This window comes from Sinocyclocheilus anshuiensis, unplaced genomic scaffold, assembly GCF_001515605.1.
Source record: "Sinocyclocheilus anshuiensis isolate Anshui unplaced genomic scaffold, SAMN03320099.WGS_v1.1 scaffold486, whole genome shotgun sequence".
Lineage (NCBI taxonomy): Eukaryota > Metazoa > Chordata > Actinopteri > Cypriniformes > Cyprinidae > Sinocyclocheilus > Sinocyclocheilus anshuiensis.
This window is the reverse complement of record NW_015544142.1, coordinates 91,177-106,795: the sequence shown is the minus strand read 5'-3', so window position 1 is coordinate 106,795 and position 15,619 is coordinate 91,177. Positions and strand designations below refer to the sequence as shown.

Below are 15,619 nucleotides of genomic sequence, written 5' to 3'. Positions count from 1 at the left end.
CTAACATAAATTTTGAGCCCTATTTCATACCTGACAAAATATTTTTAATGCATATTTATAATGTTAGTAATTTTTTAAGCTCAAATCTAAGCCCAAAATGTCATATTTCAGTTTTTATACCCTCTCTAACCCTGAAAATGTTAATAACACACAAACATGACCAAGACACAGTTTTAAGTCTCTTGACTTTATATTTCCATATAAAAATATTATTCTCATATACAACACCACCATAAGAAAACATGTACATGTACATCCCAGTGCTTTCGCTGAAAGCAGAAAACTCTTGAACTCCTTCACCTGTCAAGTAATAGATTGACATGACATTTCCTTGGGAAACTTTATCACACCACAAGGGGATTGGCAAAGTCAAGGAGGGACCTAAAATTTAAAGCAGAGCATGGAGAGAGAGAGAGAGAGAGAGAGAGAGAGAGGGGGGGGGGGGGGGGGGGGGGGGTCTGATTTGTAATATACATTTTCAGATTTGCTGCTGATCTGTTTGTGTGTTTGAGCAAACTTCAGTCTTTAAAAATGATTTCATAATTTAAAAAAGGTGTTTTCATTCTTTAAACCAATAAATTACTTGTTTAGACTGGTCTAAGTGAACATTTAGAATCAATTGTCAGAAGAACTTGTTTTACATGAGCAAATATTTGAAAAGATTTAAAAAATCAAAGCAAATGCTTTTAAAAGCTCAACAAATAGACCCTGTTTCACATGGAGAAAAAGTGCTGAATATCAGAACAAATAATAGAGGATTCTGTGTGGGCAGAGACAGAAAAGAGAATCAATGACAGGCTGAGAGAAAGAAAGAATAAAAGAGATATTGACTGGAGATCTCAAACACACACACACACATGTTGCCGTGACAAGCACAAACAGCCTCTCTGCATCTCTGCCAGGTACACAAACATATTCACCGTCCAATCCCAGGTTCAGAGAGGCAGTATTGCACATAGTTGACAGCTGACCTCCGCCTGAGCGAGTCTCGAACTTCCTGAAAGGTGCTTTCTCTTTTGACCGTCCTCCCAAAATCCTGAGCAACATGTCCTCAGGAACTACAGCACATGAGTGTCTTCAGAGGGAGACGATCAGAAGATACTGATGATGACTGAACACGCTGTATGGCGCTCTCTCATCTCAGCTCTCAGCTGCCCCCAGTCGTATGTACGAGAGTTTACCTGGAGCTGTGGTCATGCAGGCTGCACCGGTTTTGAAGAGCGCAAGCTGATGACCTGCAGAGTGAAACAGGCTGTGAGAAAGAATGGCCATTTCCTGCTACAAAACAGCAGACGGAAGACAGGATGAACAGGATGTGAGAAACAGGAAATGGGAGAAAGAGAAACGCGAAAGAGAGTGCTGTGGTACAGTCACATTTACTGATGTTCGGTGAATTTTCACAGGCAAAGTCCTTTCAATAAGAATTTGGGGATTTTAAATGATGCTGGAAAATTGGCAGGATGCAGATTTGCTGCACTGACCAACAGAAGGCTACTTGGTTTGAAAATGACTGTAAATTTGAAATTTCATTGAAATTTTGCACCTTATTACTGTCTAATATGGCAAATTTCTACCAAGCGATGGATAAATTTGAGCCAAAATACTGTAGGTTATGAGATCAACAACAAAAAGGGATTGCAAAGCAAAATCTCTTCAATATTAGAATATATTTTTCCTAGACAATAATAACTTTAAGGAATGGAGAACCTCCTTCTCAGATGTTTCTCCTGACAAAAATACCCAATAATCTCATGTATCTCCTCTAGAGTTTCACAAGCTCTCGAAAATGTCTCATACTCAGATATGATCACTCTTTAGATTCCAGGACAAAATCTTTAATCAAAAGCCAGTGATTTCAATATGAACTCATGTAGTTCTTTCAAGAGAAATGTTCTGAGAAATATGCACATCAATCTTATAGCTCTACACTTCTTCTATATGTCAACCATTGTCCCATTTGTCTCCTTCTAAGAAGTTTTAGTAGAAACATTTTGTTAGAAATATCCCAAGCTACAAAAAAGCAACCTCGAAGGCATACAATTTTCCACTGGATGGTAAGAACAGATCTCTGATCCATATTGGGGTTTGTGAATAACCAATGAGAACCGCTAGTCTTCGTCCAGTTGTTGTGTGTGGTGATGAGAGAAGAGAGAGGAATGAGAACGGGGTGTGAGGAGTAGACAGTCACGGCAGTTAGAGCACTCATCAGGACGACATTTCTCATTTACCAAAGGACATACATTCACACAAATCCATGCACACATTTACATCAACACTACAACACACTACAGTGGCTCTGTTCCAAAATCTAGAGAGCTGTCTATTGTCTACATACTGTAGACAGCTGTCACTAAGGCATCCTAACTGAAATGGATCCTCACAAGTGACCGGTTTGAAACATACATACAGAGTCTACATACACAGCAACTCTTTGATGTATTACTTTGATGTATCACTGAGTACTTCAGAGTTTTTTTCTCTGGATTAATCCGTCCGTTATAACTGTGCAGGAGTTCATTTCCCAAAAGCAACTATGGTCACAAGTTCCGTCATTAACAGAGTTCAACAGAACTTGCCACCATAATTGGGTAACAATGCATTTGGGAAACGCACCACTGATTAACTGTTCTCCAGAAGACTAGTAGTGTGCGCTAACCAAGTGTGCCTCACATGTCCTGAAAAGTGAAGCCAAAACATTTTGATCGCCATCTGGTGGCTGGCTGTAGTATAGTTCATAAACCCTACCCTCTCCATGTAAATGAAAGGGACGTGAGCCAAACTAAACTGCTACTGCGCGGACTTGGCCTCCAAATTAATCACTTCTGCGCAAACTCAGGCTCCAAATGACGTCATCGGTACAAGATGACAGCGGCCATACATATTTTGGCTTCACTTTTCTATAGTGGAAGGAAGTGGAGACGCATCGTCCATATATTTTTTTACAGTCTATGGTGCTAACATAGTAAATAGGGTCAGGTTATACAACATACATTTTAAAGAGTAAGAAAGTAATTACTTATTCAAAAGAAGTACATACTCAGAAATTATGTGATTTCAGATGCAGCCAGGGTTTTAAACTTATGAAACTGTATTGCTATTCACTATCGCATTATTGACTCTTTAGGATGAATAGCTTTGCTGCACTCCTTATTTCTAACTGCTAAATGAACAAATGTAAAGGTCACTGAAATCAGAAAAATTACTTCACTTACATTTCATCATGTCTAAGTCAAGTATACTGTACTGAGCTGTCCTACACACAATGAAACAGAGTAACACCGTGCAACATTACCTGTCCATGTGCTCTGATTGGTCATGACGAAGGCCCGGCATTGGGCATGGCTCTCACACACGTCAATAGCTTCATCGACGCTGAAGACTGACAGCAGGCATGCGTCGTGCTGATAGGACGGCCAGCAGCGGTAGTTTTCTGCTGCTATCGAGGCCTCTGACACATGTTTATACTCTGTCAAAAGAGAGAAAGAGGAATGAGATCCAGGAAAAGATGTTATTCTAATAAAGACTGAAGAAAATACTATAGATGTATTTTATTTTATTTTATTTAAATTTTATTGCTACTGTTCTTAATGTCACTTTTAAGTAAATCTTTCATGTTCAGTGCTTTCTGGCCAAACTGCCAGCACTGACATACACTGCTCAATAAATCAAATGCCTAACAACAGTCCAAGAAAAGCATAGTGTGTGTGTGTGTGTGTGCAGGAGGTTTACACACAGTGAAACAAGCTCCTTCATTGTGTTAACACAGGGGGCTGTCTTGTTCTTTGACGAGCGGAGTCTTCAGGCTGTTGTTAGTCAGTTTGATATGCGTCTTCTGATTCTGCCTTTATCTTTTGCTTACTCAGTTACTCACTCACACACACACACACACACACACACACACACACACACACTATAAACGCCACTCAACGTGACCCCGACCACAATAAATGCCTCCGTCATGGCAGCCACAGTTAGAGGGAGGCCAAGAGAAAGAGGGAAGCAGATAAAAAGAGAGAAAGGCAGATAAAGGAGTGACGAGTGACGACCAAAAGAAATCTAAACTAACAGTGTCCCTCCTATCTGTCCGACCCACACATTCATCTGCCCCTTCTCTCTCATTCTGTCACTTATCACTGTGTTGTCAGCTCTTCAACAATGCAGTACATCACTGACCTAAAGAAACAAATCCTGCATTGAAACCCAGATAACATTTAAAAAAAAGCACTTTCTGACAATTAAGCACATTTTCACCCAATTTTCATTACTGTAATGCAGTAAAATATTGTTTTCATTACCGTAATGTATCCGGACAGTTAACTTTTTTTGTAATTTTGTGCTTCCCATTAGATTATCTTTACTGTAATACAATTTTTTTTTTTTACTGTAATCCAGCTATTTTTGTTTCATTTAAATCAGCATAAATGCAATAAAACACAGCAAAGACAGTAAAACAAATAAAACCGCAATACATAAATCCATTAACTTAAATAATATAATGTTAAAATATATTATCATAATAATATTAATAGTGTAATATTATTAATACAATTATTATAATTCAATTAATAATTATATAAATATAATATTACATAAGCTCCAGCTTCTCTGTGACTCTCAAGAGGATACGCAATTTGAAGAACAGATGAATATCACATAATATTAACATTAAATATTGTTATTAAAACAACATTAAATACTGCTATTAAAATGAAAAATACTAGATCACCATCATAGTATATTATTATCATTATTGTATTACAGTAACGTCAATGAGATTTTTTTAGGACATTTTAAATTTTTTTTCCTGCCATTTTTTTAAATACCTCCATAGTTCCAGTAATGTGTCTGTCCACACTAAACATAAAATGACATGTGTCACAATCATAACCAATAGGAACATATTAGATATATGCTATACTATATAGCAGAATTTGTTAACAAGTGCAATTTCACATCCTAATCGATTGTCCATTATAATGTCACGTCTGGTTATAAAACAGTATGATATTAAACTAATGTGGACAGTAGAGTCATAAGGTCAGTGCATGTCAAGAGTAACTAATGAGAAGAGATGTGTGAGGAACAGACCACTGTAACGCTGCCAACATTCTCCTCACAGAGCTATGATGGCCAGACCTTTAATGTGTGTGTTTTTTTATCATAAAAAGCGCAGCTGTCTGTTTCTCATCTCGGTCATGTTGTATCAAGTCAACATTACAAGACGTGATTCACATTAACACAACATCGTGTTTGTAATACTGAACGTATGACATTACATGACAGAATAGGGGCAGCTGTTCTCTCTCAGCTGAGCGAAAGAATATATATTGCAGCCCGTATTAATTCAACAGCTGCGAGCAGCTCGATTTGTTGAAAACGGGCGAGTAGGAACAATATGAAATGTGTGTGTGTGTGTGTGTGTGTGTGGAAGGGGCACATTATACAGCAAAACAAATATTCATAACAGGATATGCCATTGGCGCTTAACTGATTTGCTGAAAGGCAGACTTTGGTAAAAAGTCACTAGCCATAGACACTATTGTCTTTTACAGCAGAATCTGAATTGTTTCCATAATTGATTTTCCATAATTGATTCTTACTGTGAAACTGCTTTGACAGTCTGCAGTGTATAAATACTACAGAAATAAAAGTGACTTGACTTTCACGAATATCATTTAAGTGGTCAGCATGGTCTGTATCATTGTGTTTAATGGATTTTTTACTTGTCTTTAAAGTATCTTAAAGCAAGCACATCATGTCAAGACCCAGCAAGCAAACCTGCATCGCATACTCATCTATCTTCAAACTGAGTTGCTGACAGTACTTTGTGTGACGTTCCTCTTTTTCATGCTAATGCACCGTTAATATGATCGTTAAAGACTGTTGAAGGACGGCGTTGATTACATGCCAACCGCCGGTCAACCGCGCTGAAATACAGCCAGTCTGCATTTTCACAATCCATATGCGGCTCTTTTACAGTGTGCAGTTTGGAAGTGGAATGGCGATGGATACATTGTCATGGACCGCAAGCCTCTGGCAAAAATGCTGACAATGTGGTCATGTATTCATACGCTTTCGTGAAAAACGATCCCAGGGTAGTCCACTTTGTGAACAGGATATATCAATTGGAAAGTCAATAAGGCACTGCTGCATTGCTGTGAGGTTTGTAGATGGTTCTGGAAAGCGTCTCAAATGGTTTGTAGAGTTTTTCTTGGTTTTTATGCTCTTCGAGAAGGTTGTAACGTAAACCTAAGGTCTCATTCACAGCACTGTGACAATGGGCCTGATAAAAGGAGCACAGCCTTTAAAAGACCCGAGTTAACCGTGTACTACAAACGTCTCGACTACTAGGCTATAAATGTCGGAATCTCTGTGTCTCATCTTCCCTCTCTCGCTCTTCAGGGATATGGCTGGATGGGCTTTACTGACGTGATTCACTATTTCTCTTCGGCTCTGAATGAAGGTCACTGGGCAAGCTGCCCTCGATGAGGTCTTTCTGATGAGTGAGTGCGGTGGGATCGAGGAGAGCAAGAGCCGCACATGGCAACTAAGTGGAGCTAGAAGCCAGTAAATAAGAGCAACTATTAGACTCTTTCTTGCACTAATTAATGCTTTATGGAGCTCTTGCTTGTTTTGAATGTTCCTGTAAGATGCAGGAGAAATGAGAGAGAAGGTGATTTAGTGGGCCAGAGGCATGCTGCACTGTAAAAAATGACCATGAATTTAACGGTAAAAGACTGTAAAAATGCTACACTAAAAACCTGTTAAATGGTTAACGGTAAATTCCCCTACTATATACTGTATTGGACATTACATGTATTTGACATTAATTTTATGGTAGTATACCATTTTTTTAAGTGAAAAAGACCGTATAACCGTAAATTGACATTCCCAGAATTCCCTGTGTTACATTTCAAATTTGATGTTGTTTTGTTGAAATAACTGTTTCTTCTTTGTTTTTTCTTCTTAGTTTTGAATATTAGGGTTGTGTGTTACACTTAATGTTGTTAGATGAATGTTTATTGCATTATTTCAGTTTCATGTGTGTTACTATGATGGTGTTTGGTGTTCGTGTGAATGACACTGTGCACCTTCTATAAATATTATTATTTAAAAGCTGCTTGTGATGGGCTTTGGTTCATCATGTGACTTTCTCATCACCACCTGCATTTGGTGGTTATCAGTGTATTACAAAGGTACAAAACAGATTTCAGTACTTCAATAGGTTGGTATATTAACATTATATCTGTTAATGAAATTACGGTATTTAACTGTAAATTTAAGTTAAAACCGTAAAACCTAAAACGTTGCTATCATATTTTTTTACGGCAAAAAATTTTTGTTACAGTGTGCGCTTTTAATGTGTATTGGGCAGGAGTGAATTCTGCAGGGAAGCCCCGTCTGTATCCATGCAAACTCACAGTGCTGCCAGAGGACCCTGCTTTACATGAACACCTACAACACCAAGCACTGCAGAGAAGTGTCCAGTCAATATACTGCACACTGGACTAGACTACAGAGTATAAAGGCCTGTTTACATGCAGTGTGAGAAAATGACATGAGGTATTATATATTAGTGGTTGACCAATGTGAATGGTTTAATGGCTGATGCTGAAACCAATATCTAGAGAGCAGAAAGCTGATATATTGGCAAAATATATATTAAATACAATTTAAGCATGGCAAGCTTAAAGACGTGTACAAATCCGTAAGATTTTTTCATGTTTTTGAAAGAAGTCTTATGCTCACCAAGGCTGTATTTATTTGATCAAATTCAGTAAAAACAGTAATAATGTTAAATATTATTTCGATTTTAAATAATTGTTCCCTTTCAGTCGGTCACTCTCGACGTCATGTCGGATGACCGACGAAATTGGGATCTCGCTTAGAGAGACCAATCTACTTCGAGTGTAAACTAAACGAGCCAATGCACATTGGCATGCGATTATTGCATCCAGCTGCCGCTGATCACAGCGTGAGTATAAGTAGGCAGCAGATGCAGCGCATATTCAGCTTTTCGCTTCGGAGCCGAGCGATCACATCGTTCTGCTCCTGACTACTCTACTGAGAGAAGAAGACTGAACGAGTTCAGCGTGCTCTTGGAGAGCTCTTCGTGTTGGCGGTACGGCGCTTCAGCGGTGGTGGTTTCCCGTGTCGAGTGGGTTGCACACATCAGGCTGCACTACCCCCTGTTTGTTTTGCAGATGATCATCTCCCCTGTGCGCCTCAGCACGCTAAAAGAGCTTTTTCCCCTAAAAGAGCAAATTTCGGGTGCGACTTTTTAAAGATGACGTTGCGTGGCAAACTTGACGTTACGTCTTTGTAAAGACGATGTGGGTCTTGCTATAGACAACGTATCACCCGGGCGTTTCTGGATGCGGTCATTACCCGGCGCTGGGTGATGGTCACGATCGTTGCCTCGCGTGCCTGGGCATGTAGCACGCTGAGGTGGCGTTTGTGGATGAGTCATCTTCTCATTGCGGGAAGATGATCATCTCGGAGTCGCGGGCCAAGCTCCGTTTCCTCAAGGGGCGGAGTTCCATTACGTAGCTGTGGCCTTTTGGTAGGATCCCAATTTCGTCGGTCATCCGACGTGACATCGAGAGTGACTGACTGAAAGGGAATTTCTCGGTTACGTATGGTAACCCTCGTTCCCTGAAGGAGGGAACGGAGACGTCACGTCCCGTCGCCACAGCTCCTGTACCACCGCTGAGCGGCCGGGTCACCGGCTCGGCTCCTCAGCGAAAACCTGAATATGCGCTGCATCTGCCGCCTACTTATACTCACGCTGTGATCAGCGGCAGCTGGATGCAATAATCGCATGCCTATTTGCATTGGCTCGTTTAGTTTACACTCGAAGTAGATTGGTCTCTCTAAGCGAGATCCCAATTTCGTCGGTCATCCGACGAGACGTCTCCGTTCCCTCCTTCAGGGAACGAGGGTTACCATACGTAACCGAGACGTTTTCTATTTTCCTATTCTATTTTTTTTTTCTATTTTTACTCCAGTCTTTAATGTCACAAGAAACATTTCTTATTATTATCAATTTTGAAAACAGTTGTGTTGATTTTATTTTATTTTTTAAGAAACTATGATACTTTTTTTTTCTTTCAGGATTATTTGATAAATAGAAAGTTGAAAAGAACAATATTTATTTGAAACAGAAATGCTGTGCAACATTATAAACATTGTACAGATATGTACAGCCATATAAATGTAATGCATCCTTGTTGGAAAATTATATATATTTTTTTAAATCATACAGACTTTTGAATGTTACTTTGTAGTGTATTTTACACATTACTGAGCAAAATCTGAATAGCCAAATGTCTAAAAATGACCAAATATCATAATATGATGTATTTAAAGTTTCAATTTATTGTTTTATTGAATTATTATTGAATCTGTAAAACACATTGGGTCAACTTCTGTTGTTTTTAAATGTGCTCTATAAATAAGGGTTGTTTTGTATTGTATTGTGAATATCACTATTAAATATTTGCAATTTTTTTTCCATTACAAACCTATTTAATAGCAAGTTTAATACTGAATGTTAACCATTCTCAAAAAAATAGCACTGAATGGTTTTTCGTTAATGAAAAAATTTACCTGGTCTACAAAGAAATTATGGAATAAAACAGTATTTTTTTAAACTTCGTATGAAGCAGGATTTTCTTAAAGCAGTACAATACTCTTTTAAATTGAATATACAATCTAAAGATGGCAAAGACAGCTGATAGAGCCAATAAGAGAGGAAAGAGTTAAATGGCTCTGGAAAAGATGGCCCTCACTTGCTTAAAGCTCTCATCAGTCAACAAGTTTGTCTGCTATAGACTGCCAATGGAGCATAGAGAAGAGCAGGAGAGATAGCAAAGAAAGAACAAGAGAACTGGGACAAAATGGTAAAACAGGGGTGGAGCGAGTAGGAAAGAGGCTGAGGTGTTTTTCAGTGCTGAGATGGCTGTTTTGTCCGTCAGGCCTGTGAGCAGCCCCTCTGCTCACCAGTTATATAAACTCTAATCTTCTAAATCTCCTCTCATTTGTCCTTACATGCACACACAAAATCCCCCTCTCTCTCCACGCTGACTGAACAACTGTTTAATACGGCGGGGAGATTTGAGGAAACACATTCACTACCAGCATTCTGCTGCTGTCTAATCATTTCAGAATGACTGTATTTACAAGATGAGCACACCAACACCACCACAATTACCAGCGGGAAACAGAGTTTTATTTGTGTCCGGCTCTTTGAGTTTTGTGCGAAGAAAATTGGTATTGGTCATATCACTACAAAAACTTTCTTTCTTAGTATGTTTATCTTGTTTTTATATACAAATATTTAAAAATTCTTAAATCAAGATACATTTACATGAGAAGCAAAATTACTTAGATATGTAGTCTTGTTTTCAGAAAAATGTCTAAAAATTAAGTGATAATCTACCAAAGGGGAAAGAAACATAAACGTGTTTTCCTTTTGAATGAAGTGTATTTTTCTTACCTCATTTGGCAGATTTTTTCTTGTTTTACTGTATGGTAAAACCATAAGTTATTGTAAATATTTCAGAAAAGCAGACCTAAGTTGTAATTTTGCCTCTTTAAGTAAGCAATTCCACATATTTGTACTTGAAAACAAGACAAAAATACTAAGAAACGTCTCTAGGTTACGTATGTAACCATGGTGACTTTTCATGATTGTTTTTTATATATGCTTGTGCGGACAGACAACAGTAAATAGACAGACACATACACAGAGCGCTACTGAAGAGCAGAAGCTGGTTTGCGCTCTGCCGGATGCGCTTTTATACTTTCTGGTGCTTACGTCACCCCGCTCGTGACGTCTCGCTGCTCCATTGGACTGATTTGACACATGCTTCAGAACGCGGTCACGCAAGGGCGTTCCCAAAGCGACTTAGACGCAGCTCGAGTTCCTGAAGGGGAACTCATATTACAGTATATTTAAGCTTTCTGAATGTTGACTCTACTTAACTTGATCTAAAAACTTTTGTTTCTGACTTTACAAGCAAATTTACAGCTCTTTGTAAGAAACACACAAATGGCTGACTTGACTAACTCTTGACTGGATTCCTAAGCTAAAAAAAATGTAATTAAAATTTTAAAAATTAAATAAAAACAGTTCAGTATTAATTGAATCTATTAAGTAAATCTATTTACTGTATGGGAAACATTTCTCTCAACTCTGTCTGCCATCTTGGATTAAAAATGAGCTCAGTGCAGTGCATTCTGGGATTGCTTAATCTTAATCAAAATTTCTAATTGAAACAATAGAATAGGAAGAATAAACTACCGATCAAATGAAATCAGTATTAACAAAATTAACACTGCACTATAGAGGTGGCAAAGAAGAATGCAAAAGTGGCATGTAGGTATATTTACAGATGTTTAATGAGGCTCAGAGGTGGAATGTGTGCAATTAAGTTCATAAATTCAAGTTGGGATGAATGTTTTAAATATAAAATTTTGAATATAGAAATATTAAATGATTTACTTTAATAATAGAAATATTATTTCTATTTAATTATAGAAATATTAAATGATGATACTTTAAAAATGAAATTAAAACTTCCAGTAGGTGGCTGCAAGTCACTGATTTTATCACTGAATCATTCATTCATTTGATTAGTCCGAATGGCTAATTCATTGATGAACGAAGCAAGTGACTGTCTTTAAGAATGGGCAATTGAATCATTGACTCACTAGAGTCAATCGTAAATGAAACATGGCTGTGTTTGCTTGGAGATGCGCAGCGGCTCAGCTGTGACTTTGTTTTAAACTATTTTCATGATTCATTCAGGAATGAATCAAGTGACTGTCTTTATGAATGGGTAATCATGAATCACTGACTCACTAGATTCGTTTAAAAAAAACATTCATTCATAAACGAGACACCGCTGTGTTTGAATGGAGATGCGCAGCGGCTCAGCTGTGACTTTGTTTTAAACTATTTTCATTGATGAAATCAGGCAATAGTGTCGAAATCAGACAATGCAAGTCCCTTAATATTAACTTCTTGTTTATTGAACTGTTGTATTAAACCAATATCACATTTGCAAACTCCCTTAATAACCATTAAAAGCTGTGACTCACCTTGGTTCATCGCGATCTCACAAAGTTCCATTATAATCAAGGAAGCTCTCTACACTGCACAATGAATCTCTTATTTACACCCTGTCCACACTTTGTTTGTTATAATGAGAGGATTTGTGAGCGTGCAGAACTCAGCACTGAACAAAACTCTGGTGTTTTGTGCAGTCAGTGGATTCTGATTAACATTGCGTTCAAGTAATCAACAGATATGTCTTTGATACATGACTCAACGCTGCAAAAACACGTTGCAAGCACAAACCTTTGAAGCTCCCCTGATCACAAACACAAATATGCTGATCGGGTCAGTCGCATTGGTGCTCCTAAATATTTTTTTTTCATAGACGCACACAGTAGTTTTCAGCCACAAATGCGACTGAAATTGTCGCACTGTAGATCCTTGATTAAGTGTGTTTAGTAATGTCAAAGGTCAAGGTGTGTTGGTATCTGTCTGGGTCACTCACCTGCTTTGTGTGTCTGTGTGTTATTCTTGAGGTAATGTCCGTTCCTGTAGATATCCAGCACTTTTTCGAGGTGAACTAGAGTGTCGTCAGTGCCCCATATCAGCTCTCCTGAAACACATTCATACAGCATAAACAACTCAACTATTAACGGTTTACATTTTGTCATTAAGAAAACATGCCTGCATAGTGATGCTGAAATGGATGTCTCGTGACACTGGGAGAGAAAGATAGGATCGAGGCCGGCCCACCCACGCTACCCGTGGCTTCACGGACTGTTGTGTCCCAGAAAAACAGATTTCAAACACTATCTGACATGCCATTATACTGATGAACATGACTATAGAGCGGATAAGGAAAGGAATTAAAGGCAGAGACAAAAGGCATCTGGCAGGGACTGAAAGAGAAATGTTGGGATGTGAAGAGGAGGAATGTTTGTAGAGGATGTTTGAGCAAACTTCTCCACAAAAAAAAGCATTGCTTGACGCTTACTTTTTTTCCCAAGCAGCACATGTGCTCCTAAGTTGAAAAATGTAGGCGTGCATAAAAAAACTTTAGGGATGAAATGAAAAATGAAAATGCATCAATTAATATGTGTTATTCATTAATAACACATATTAAAGTAATACAAGGAGACATTTCCATGCAAACAAAGTACACTAAGTGCAAAACGTACACTAGGTTTTTAAATATTTATGATTCAATATACATATATATCGAGGGGTGAGAACCAGAAAGGCGTAAGTGACATTTCACCAACTTTACAGGAGAGCCAAAACAAAAATGTTACCATAGTTTGATCTGACTTTGTGTACTGATTTCAATTGTTTATAATAAAAATGTGTACACTCATGGATGACAGTACTTTTGCCAGTAGAAAGAGCTCATTAAGAGCTTTCATTTGATTTCATTTCCATTTCACCAAAAATGTCACTTACGCCCTTCTGGTTCTCACCGCTTGATATATAGATAGATTAATAAGTGTTAAATGATGTGCTTAGTCTATTTTTTTACAGTTTGCATGGAATTAAAAAGCAGATACAGATATTGTGTAGAAAAAAAACACCTTAATGCATAATGCAGGACTAAGTATAAACAAGCCTGAAATACGGTGAAAATTGGTCATACTTAATTAACAGTAAAGCATAAGAAATTGTTTGACACAAATGTGCAGTGTTTAAGATGTTTGTAATATCATTTAAGATATTTAAGACTTTTTATGATGTTAAATTTTAAATTTTAAAAGACCTGTAGAGACTTTTTTTATTCGCACACATGCTCTTTAATTCATTTTACAGTTCACACAAATATATTTTTAGTAATAAATGCTAATTAAAGGCTCGCACTATCAAGCCCGGAAGCTAACACCAGCTTCAGGTGGTACTGTATGTGGGTTTGCATGGTTTCTAACTCCAAGCTAGTAATTTATGGTTATTAGTTGGTCCAAGCTGGCCTAGATGGCTGATCAGCTATACCAACATCTGATGGACCTAGTTTGGGCTGATAGACCACCTTAGACCAGCTACTAAAACCAGCTTAAGCTAATATGACCCACTTTTTCCAGAGAGATGAGCAGATTTTAAGTAGTGGAATCACATTCACCTGTAGAGTTGACGATTTTGTCTAGAAGGGGTCTCAGTGTTGAGGGGGCACTGTGAGGTAACAAGTAGGTGAAGAAAAATCTGGAAAAATGGGGAAAAAATGTCAATATCTCACAAACAAAGCACAAGTTGGCTCAGATTTCAGGTCATGAACACGCACCTGTAAGCATTGTAGAGGTTTCTCTTTTCGTTGATACCCTCGCAACGACCCTTGTGGCAGGGGAGGGTGAAGCTGCGGGCAGGGAAATCCATGAGACAGTCTGAAGGAGAAGATGGGGAGCAGGGAGTCTCCTCAACACTGGCGTCATCCAGGTCGGTCACTTTCAACACTCCCCCCACCAAAACGAACTGCCGTGGCCTGAAGTCCAGCAGGGTGACAGACCCAAGCGGGGAATGGGCCAAATAATGCAGCAGCCTCATCAGACTCAGACAGATCTGCAGATGCATGCAATAATGTCAATATGGAAAGCAATATATTATTTTGTATTATGGAATATATTACAGAATATATTATAGGTTATATATTCATAAAAATAACCCTAACCCAAACATTAAAAGGAGGGAACAAATTAGTACAATTCGGCCACTCTTTCAATAAAAATATGGAACGAATTAAAGGTGCAGTAGGAGATCTTGGAAAATGCTAACTTTAGCCTGATGGCACTGAAAGCGAATGTCCCACCCTCCCTGCAATCGCCGTCCAAAACCACACCCCTGAACACATATACGCTCACAGACCAGAATACCAGAGACAACATTACTACTAGGGATGCACCGATACCACTTTTTCCAGTACTCGCCCGAACCGATACTTTTATTTTTGGTACTTGCCGATACCGAGTACCGATACCAATATTTTTATTGCATTTGTAAATTTTTTAAATATTGGGTACAGAAACCAAAAGGGTATGTATACTGTTAGTTGGTTAACTTAATTTATCAAATAGATACAGTTAAACCTAAATTTATTCAGACACTTTCAACATTTCTCACATTATCACAGTTTATTCACTATAGTTTAGAAAATGGTAATAAAATATGACAAGAACTCAGAGTTAAACTGTGTCAGAAGAAATTCAGCTTGATAATGTTAGATAACTTTGATAGAAAGGTATGTAATAGAATAAATGAACTATAGTGTCCTGCACCCACTAGTAAAAAATATCAAAAATTATATCTGGTCTCTGAATCATTTTTGATTTCACTGTATATCCTTCTGTTATTTTCACACTTAATTATGCCCATTATGCCCAAGTTTTTGTTACTTTCACTGTTCATTTTTTCTCTCTCTATAGGGCCTTTCGCACCGCTTTAGTTCCAGAACTAAATGTACAGTACTAAAGTACTGGGACGATTCTGCGCGAACTATTTCCCAGCACCATTTAAAGGGTTGCATTCGCACCGACAGTGTGTACTAAGAAGTGACGTAAGCCGGTCGACAGCGACGTCATTTGT

The 15,619-nt window shown here is 38.1% G+C and overlaps 1 protein-coding gene across 1 annotated transcript in view; it reads right to left on the bottom strand.

The window, feature by feature from the left end:
* Positions 1–495: 495 nt before the first annotated feature.
* The window catches only part of LOC107695038 (extracellular tyrosine-protein kinase PKDCC-like), a 35,231-nt gene continuing 20,107 nt past the window's right edge, over positions 496–15,619 (bottom strand). Inside the window, exons 3-7 of the mRNA XM_016494818.1 lie at positions 14,325–14,599; positions 14,166–14,245; positions 12,567–12,674; positions 3,293–3,466; positions 496–1,235 (exon numbers count right to left, since the gene is read on the bottom strand). Coding sequence (XP_016350304.1) covers positions 1,141–1,235; positions 3,293–3,466; positions 12,567–12,674; positions 14,166–14,245; positions 14,325–14,599 — 732 coding nt within the window. The 3' untranslated portion in view covers positions 496–1,140. The remainder of the gene's footprint in view (positions 1,236–3,292; positions 3,467–12,566; positions 12,675–14,165; positions 14,246–14,324; positions 14,600–15,619) is intronic.